This window comes from Daucus carota, chromosome 4, assembly GCF_001625215.2.
Source record: "Daucus carota subsp. sativus chromosome 4, DH1 v3.0, whole genome shotgun sequence".
Lineage (NCBI taxonomy): Eukaryota > Viridiplantae > Streptophyta > Magnoliopsida > Apiales > Apiaceae > Daucus > Daucus carota.
The window spans coordinates 21,013,574-21,021,697 of NC_030384.2; the positions used below are offsets into that span (position 1 = coordinate 21,013,574).

General features: G+C 34.7%; 2 protein-coding genes across 2 annotated transcripts; both read right to left on the reverse strand.

Annotated features, from left to right (window-relative positions):
• Window positions 1–811: 811 nt before the first annotated feature.
• Window positions 812–4,490, reverse strand: LOC135152010 (probable nucleoredoxin 1-2). Its single transcript, XM_064091336.1, has 5 exons — window positions 4,285–4,490; window positions 4,008–4,183; window positions 2,720–3,280; window positions 1,622–2,134; window positions 812–1,444 (listed from the first exon to the last, which is right to left on the reverse strand). The coding sequence occupies exons 2-5, from the start codon at window positions 4,152–4,154 to the stop codon at window positions 1,145–1,147; spliced, it is 1,521 nt and encodes a 506-aa protein (XP_063947406.1). The 5' UTR covers window positions 4,155–4,183; window positions 4,285–4,490; the 3' UTR covers window positions 812–1,144.
• Window positions 4,491–5,914: 1,424 nt separating this feature from the next.
• LOC108217007 (uncharacterized) lies at window positions 5,915–7,867 on the reverse strand. The gene is made up of 4 exons (XM_017389859.2): window positions 7,710–7,867; window positions 7,398–7,623; window positions 6,700–7,319; window positions 5,915–6,625 (listed from the first exon to the last, which is right to left on the reverse strand). The coding sequence occupies exons 2-3, from the start codon at window positions 7,528–7,530 to the stop codon at window positions 6,997–6,999; spliced, it is 456 nt and encodes a 151-aa protein (XP_017245348.2). The 5' UTR covers window positions 7,531–7,623; window positions 7,710–7,867; the 3' UTR covers window positions 5,915–6,625; window positions 6,700–6,996.
• Window positions 7,868–8,124: the final 257 nt, after the last annotated feature.

Genomic DNA, 8,124 nt, shown 5'->3' on the forward strand with positions numbered 1-8,124 from the left:
TTCCACAAAAATCAAGTATCAGTGCAACACAAGCTCTGCAGTTAGTACATGGAGATTTATGTGGTCCAATTGATCCAATCACACCTGGTGGAAACAAATCTTTTTTCTGTTAGTTGATGATTTTATGCGAGTTATGTGGGTGTACATGTTAAAGAGTAAAGACGAAGCTTTTGGTGTGTTTAGGAAGTTTCGAGCTCAAGTCGAGGATGACAAGAAAAAAATAAGGGTCTTCAGGACGGATCGAGGACGGGAGTTTACTTCGACAGTGTTTAAAATGTATTGTGAAGAAGCAGGAATAGAGAGACATTACACTGCTCCTTATACGCCCCGACAAAATGGTGTGGTGGAACGTAGGAACAGAACAGTAGTAGAGATGGCTCGCAGCTACTTAAAGCAGATGAGGTTACCAATGATGAGACAACAAAGAGCGTCTGAAACCTGACTCGCTTTCTTCATGAACATAGCATTCAAACCTGTAGCACATTATGCCTCTTCAACACTAGCGCTTCCTACCATGTCACTTCGGATGTTTCACATCTTTTAACTTTTACAAGATCAATATATCCTGGACCTTATGCTCCATATAACAACACACCTTTTAGTTTCATAAAAACAGTAGCTTTGTCTTGAATATGTTTTTAAGCCCTTTTATACGGAAATTTTGCTTCATTAATTCTTATTTGAGATGAAAGAATGCTATGTAGCCATTTTTATAATTGAAAAAAGAATCAATGTGAAAGCAAACAAAATTAAATGGTGCAGGGATTTTTATGGAAAAACACATGACAAATATGACCAATAAGTTTAGCAAAATAATTGATAAATGTCTCAGTCTGGTAGAGCTAACTAAACTGCTAAACTGTTATCAACTTAAATACATAGCATGCAAAAATATAACAACTCAATTATCGATCTAACGACCTAATAAAAACCTTGATAAGTCAACACTTTTCTTGAAGTCACTGTGCGAGTAGATGCTCCCTCCTTTGTAGTCTCAGTAGTTCCACTCAAATTGAGTATTTAATTGAGCCAAGGCCTCTTCTTCTAAATCATACCCAGTAAAGGGAAAACAAGTATCGTCAATTGTAGGATACTTTGTTTTCCTGACAAGTTTTCCATCTTGATCAAAGGCAAACAGTGGAAATTAGACTAGTGTATCAAGAGACTTGTTGTGCCAGATATAGGAGCCTAAGTTGGCATGTATCCACTCGCTTGCTTGTGACACCAACCAAGGCATTCGTCCAACGAATTGATTACTCGTTGCGGACTCCTCACTACCTAGTAAGACACGAACTACTTCAAACTCATGACAAGTTCCTTTCACCTTGCGGTACAATTTTTTTAACATTGTAAGGAAATCAGCATTTGGCGACTCATAACTGTCTCTATCTTCATGCTCCAAAACAAGCATGATACTCTTCCCAGCAAGTTGACATAGGGGAACCTTAGAATTGAAATTGACAAGTTAAAAAATAGAAAAACTTGAGATCATTACTTCATTACTAATACAAAAATAATGTGGGATACTAATATTAGGGGATTTATGAAGAACTTTGTTTGAACTAAAAAAGACAAGGGAAAGTTTAAAGCATGCATCAAGATATTAAAAAACTAGACTAACCTGGGCCCCATCTTTCATTCTCCGGACACTATTTTGTTCACATATCATCTCCAGTTTCAGGTCCTTTACCTTTTCAGTCTCTAGCTGTGCAACTCTTCTACGAGTGAATGGGTACCCATGAATCTTATACAAACAAAAGATGTGAGACCCAAATGGTTCCATAAATTCCGCACGAGGGTCAAACATTACAAGGCCGCCAAAACCAGGTGCATCTTGCTTACTAGATGATATTTCCAAAATCCGATTCAACTTCTTGCACCTTGGGTCTTGATATGGCAATGCCAACCAAGGCATACCCTTAAGCTCCTCCAAAAATAATTCTTCACTTGGCCAATCACTGGAGTACCCAAACTCTCTGCCATAAATTAGCACAACCTCAAACAGGTTTCCTACTTGTGCAAGCTCTTCATAAGCCAACTTCAGTTCTTGAAAAAACTCAATATTCCCCAGAGACTTTGTACCAGTACAAAAATATAAGGCCACAACTTTATCCTCCAAAGTGTGAATGGGTACCTAATAGTAGTTGGCAGAACGATTAAGCTAAGGGAAGATCAAAAATAAATACAAGCAGGATGAGTATTTTTCTACCATTTTCAATATTTTAGAATTTAAAATTGACTACGTCAGAAAATGATATAGAGTAATTAATATTAGTATTATAATGCAAAGTTATACATGTATTCCTTACAATGTCCAACTAATTATATGCTTGATGCAGATTAAAAAAACCCCTACATTAGTGTTGAAAATTTTCACCAACTTCATGAAGTTTCTATAGAAATCTTCTCGGTCAAAGGAGAGGAGTTGAGAAGCTTATTCATGCACCTAGGAATTCATATATCAACACTAGTTAATAATACTATTCATCTATCAATGCACATGCATCTAATTGATTATCCATATAATTCTAATGTCGTAACCTTCACAAATTTCAAGAAACTATGTTCTCTGTAACATTAAAAGTGTTAGTGTGTGCTTTTATTCATCTTCCTGAATGGATTCTATTGGTTGTGGCTGCATCTACAGGGTTATTTATTCCATCAACTAATATTCTCATAATGAAAGTACATGATGTAATCAAATGAAGAAAAACAATACTTGATCTTCTTCGTTTGAAATGACATTATCACGCTGAGGGGAAGTCAACAATTTCTTCAATGATGGTTGCTTGATAACATCATCATCTTCTTCCCTCAGATATTCTATTCTTTCATCACTAAAAGGAAAACCCAAGGCTCCATACTCAAAGAAGATATTCCAAGAATCATATTGCAAAACCTTTCCCATAGGATCAACAATGGCAAGCATTTGGCGAGAGTAAATGTATCGATGGGACAAACCAAAGCTTTTTTGAAGACGTTCCCTAAATGCTACATCAAAAATTGGGATGGCAGTCCAAGGCATGTAAGAAAACAATACATCAAAATGATGCTGATAGTCGGTAGAAACAAATTGAGGAAAATCAGTTGAATCTTTGAATGAGCTTTTTCCAGAAACGGGAACCAACACGACCTCAAAATTGTTGTGTTGTTGTAGCTCTTTGTATTCATCCATTACAAATGATGCATCCCACTTTATCATGTTGTAATCAAAAGTGTGATGTGGCAATGGCAAAAAATACAAAGCTACAACCTTGCCTTCGAAGTGCTCAGCCTTAACCTGTAGAGGAACTTTGTATAAATGATTAGCATATAGTACTAGCAAGGGGTGCCCACTGGTCGGGTCGACGGGTTATATTTAAAAACAAAGCCTGAACAACAATAACAAAGTTGCAATACAATAATTTGCATTTCGTAACCACATTTACTTAGTAGTTGGTACATCCAAATTTTTAACTACCTAGTAGTTAACATCCAAATTTTTATGTTTGGACAAAATATAAAGCACTCAAGTGTTAAGTTACACACCAAAGGTGCAATTTATCCAGTAGAACTAAGTCTTAATAATGTAATCAGAAGTACACTATATTGCAGTGTGACAGTGAGTACTGGGATTGTTATGCTGCCCAATGATCTGTGTTACCGTGTATATATAACGTCAATACTTGTAGGCTGCATACGAGGTTGCCCCTACCATTTGATTACAAAAGTAAATTCAATATGCATGCACTTAGGGATCACAACTTAATCCTAAAGATTCTGCAATATCGATTACTGAATTTCTCAAATCTATATACACCTCAAATTAATAATATTATATTATCCTAAAAATGGTACTCTATCTCTGTATGCATAAAACTTAATTATGACCCAGAGTGTCAAACTTTTCAAAGCTGCAACAACAACAAAACTAGATTACTGCATAATTATCCGACTCATAGGCACCCCTGGTACTAGTATACCATTCAAAAAAGAAAGTATGGGTAACAATTAAAGAGGATACTCACCCGTTCATTGTTATTTTTGATTAGATAATCCCTTTCCTCGGTGAAGAGAAGATCATTAAGATTAATAGTATCCCCCTTCTGTACGAATTGATTAAAAGGACCCTGGATTTCATTGCTAGCATAAGTTCTGGGACCTTCATTTAACATTACTTGTTCTAAATATTTAGAGGCACTTCCTGTTTGAACCCAATTAAGAAATCTTATAAGCATCACGAATAGGGTTTGAGTTGGAAAGTTAATGATGAATAGTATGTGTATGTTAGTTTGAAGTGAGTACCTTCACAGTTGCGTATTGGAAGTTTAGGGTAAGAGCTCAAGTTCCTGATGTCGTTGGTGCTGTTTGTTGCTATCGCAGATGTTCAAGTACTCAAGGATGACTTTCCTCGTGACCTAAACAATTTTCCCAAACTCCTCCTCATACTCCCTTCTGTGCAAACAAATTGTTTTCGGGTTTGAACTTGATAGTCAGTTGTCCCCTCTTACTTCTTCTCCTCTGCTCTATTACCTATCCTTTGTGAGTTAGATTTTTTTTTTTTAACTTTCATCACACAAGTTAAATTTTGATCAATAATATAAATATATTAGAATTTTATTATCGATCAATTTAATTTGAAAAAATAATTTCCGATGAAAATATTATATGGTATATATATTTTTTATTGTCAAAATAATACCCAATACAAATATTATAAAAACACTCATACGAACAATTATATTAATTTTTTAATTATATTGGGTTTCAAATTAAATTTATACATACTTATTAGTTAACTGATAACCGAAGCAATAATCAAAATAATTTTGATTCTGTTAATTAAATTTTATAATTTGGTTCGATTTTTGACATGAAAATTTTTAAAATTTGATTTTTGATTTCGATTTTAACTGTGATTGACTGAAAATCCAAATATATAATTGAATTTTTTTTAATTATAAATATTATTAATATTAGTAATAATAACAAGACCTTGTATAATACACTACACGGTACTCTCAGGCCCCGTTTGGTTCAAATAAAGGTATGATTGGTTTAGAGAGGTATGGGTTTAGGGTATCATTCCTCATCCCATGTGTTTGGTTAAATTCTAGAAGGAAAATGATTCCAATACCTAGTGTTTGGTTTACAATATTAAGGAATCAGGTATCAAGCTGTTAACAAATTAGGTTGCATGATTGGACTTTCCACCCTGACTATAAAACCATGATCACATGGAATCAATCTGTTGAGAACCGCTTACAATGTAATGATAAAAGTATGTTCTGAAACTATACTAATACATGATCCTTTAATGATAAAAATTATTAACCTCTGGTGCATTAGACCGAATACCACTACCATGTCTCTCCCATGTATTCATAAAAAAACTGATTATATTCTAAAAATATGCTTTCACTGGCGCAATCAAGTAATCTTGCCAGTTTTTTTTAGCACCAAGCGCAAATGCACTGCGTATCCTGTAAAAGTTACCTGGTAATACAATCAAAGTTAACAAGTAGTGAGATATAACCTCAAATGACCAAGTACACATACTGCACATATGGATAAATCTCTTGTACAAGCATTAAAAAGGAATAACAGTAGAAAATGTTCTACTCTACATTGCGGCAAACTCATTTAAAAGCACACGGTTATGTCCACCTTAAGCATTAAAAAACCTGCAGTCAGACACTAATACAAGAATACCTCTGTCAATGCCTGAAATGACACCTGTAAACAAAAATACGAGAAGCTATAAACCAGAACAATTTAAGTTTGCACTATTAGAGAGCTTTCAGAAACTAGAAAATGAAACTGGCAGTACATATTGGATTAGGAAAAATATTGAATTGGAGGCAAAAAGTAAGAACACAGTAACAGACCTGCTAGTAACCTGCATAAAGGAAAAATACAAGATAACAGGAAAACATGTGCAAAATAAAAATAAATCCAAATTAAGTCCATCCTAAAACAGGAAAAACCCATAAACCAATGTACGAGCTCTACAAAAACTCAGTCCTAATTAATTCAAATCATAAACCTATGTAGTTTATGAAGTTTAAACAAAAATAATGATCATCATATGATCTCAGGGCACATCATGACGTGCTGCATCATTAGAATACAATATATCAAGCACCACTTCCTTCTTCCATTCATCATCAGGGGCTCGAAAAGAAAACATCCATTTGATTTGGATTTGCGGAAAACAAACAAGCAGCCCTGATTGCTATCTCAGGAAGTAAATTTTTCTTTTTTTTTATCAGCCTCTGATTCACGATTCTCTGTAGAACTCATGGCATTCGCAATGGTTGATAAGTGATTGCTCATTCCTTTCATAAATCCTGAGAATTCGGTAGCCATATGATTAGAAGTTAAATCTATGATTTGAGCAGATTTTTTCTTCTCCGTTCCCTTTGGGGTTTTTTCTTTCTTTTTTTTCTTTATTTACTGGAGGTTGTGGTAGACTATCATCATCACTTTCATCATTCGCAAGGTTAACGATGTCCTCAAGATTGTTGACAGAGTCTTCCGGCAACTCAGAAGCCATTTCATTTGCTCGATCAATACCAAAGATAATATCTAGCTTATCAAGATAAGGAAATGGAGTCCTCCACAGCCCTCCAGCTTTAGGATGATTCTGATTAAAATTGGTACATTAGTTGAAGAATACAAATTATAAATAACTAACAATGTTCTGACAAATTTATTTACCTTGCAAAAATCATCGTAAGCTTGTTTCTCACATTGTATCATTTTTGTCTGATCATCCCACTGAAAGTCGGATGTTTTGTTTACCATTTCAGAAACAACAGCATACTTGTCTTTGAACCATTTAAATTTTGACTCAATATGTGGTATAGCTTTTAACCCACAACCAGGAAACTTAGTGTTTAACATTACCTTCAAATGACTTAAATAGCCATTCTTAAATCCTCCCTCACCTTTCCATTGTCGGTCAGCACTCAAATCTAACAAACAGTTAATTAAAGCTTCTTCTTCCTCTTTTTTTCAAAAGCGCTTATTTTTCCCTCTTCCAATAGTAGAAATCTGACTATTTGCATCCATCCTGAATAAAACACATGCCGACACTATACGAGCTTGGGTGCGGACTGGATAAAATGAAGGACTTCTTAAAATTCCCCACCTTCCCATCAGCAAGCCAAAACTTCTTTCAATTACATTTCTTGCTCGAGAATGTTTTACATTAAAATATTCATCTGCACTCAATGGTTGATGATCTCCCCACTCTTTCAGATGATAACGATGACCTCTATAAGGTGCTAAAAACCCCTCACAGTTAGTGTAACCAGTATCTACCAAGTAGTAACAACCTTGCAATGCAATAATATGAATTATTAGTAAAGATTAATTACAATTAAGTTAACTGACTTAATTAGTCGTAAAATTACCTTGAGGCACCTTCAAACCATTAGGCCTAGAAAGTGCAACTCTTAAAACACGACCATCATGTGCAGAACCCTCCCAACCAGGCAATACAAACACAAATTCCATATTGGGTGTGCATACACCTAATACATTCATTGGAAGGTTCCCTTTTCTTGTTCGATAACGTGCCCTCTCCTCATTTGTCACATGAACACTAACAAATGTTCCATCTAAGGCTCCTAAACAGTTCTGTAATATACAAGCAAAGGTTTATAGCTTTAAATAATAAATTTATTTAAGTTAAAAATTAAAATTCCAAATTTTATAAATGGTACCTCAAAACACTTCCATTTATCAGAATCACAATCTTCTGTTATGGGAATGGGCTTTTTTAGTAAATGATTATGCAACTTTAAAACCGCCAGGAGGCAAAGATTGAATTGTCTGCTGACACTTTCTCCACTTCTGTGAAAATATTTTCCTATTGTCCTGTTTTTTTATGATGAGCCAATGTATACAGGAACATAGCTAAAATCTCTTCCACACTCATATTTCGAGTCCCTCTTAGTCCACCTTTGTCCCTAACCATCTCACAAAGTGTATAAAAGATTTTCCTATTCATACGTAATTCATTCTTACAAGCAATGTCACCATCATTGATTAATGCATTTAAGTTATCTTGTCTACGACGTTTTTTATCCCTCATTCGGTGTATACTATGCATACTTATACCTAGAGTATGTAACACCA

What these genes read in the sequence shown, in the direction of transcription:
- LOC135152010 (XM_064091336.1), bottom strand. Translation starts at nt 4,154, where the DNA reads ATGTTAAATGAAGGTCCCAGAACTTATGCTAGCAATGAAATCCAGGGT. An exon ending in TCAAAAATAACAATGAACGG is followed by an intron (nt 3,281 to 4,007) that starts GTGAGTATCCTC and finishes GTTCCTCTACAG; the next exon opens with GTTAAGGCTGAGCACTTCGA. An exon ending in TTTCAAACGAAGAAGATCAA is followed by an intron (nt 2,135 to 2,719) that starts GTATTGTTTTTC and finishes AACTACTATTAG; the next exon opens with GTACCCATTCACACTTTGGA.
- LOC108217007 (XM_017389859.2), bottom strand. Translation starts at nt 7,530, where the DNA reads ATGAATGTATTAGGTGTATGCACACCCAATATGGAATTTGTGTTTGTA. An exon ending in TGGTTTGAAGGTGCCTCAAG is followed by an intron (nt 7,320 to 7,397) that starts GTAATTTTACGA and finishes TTGCATTGCAAG; the next exon opens with GTTGTTACTACTTGGTAGAT.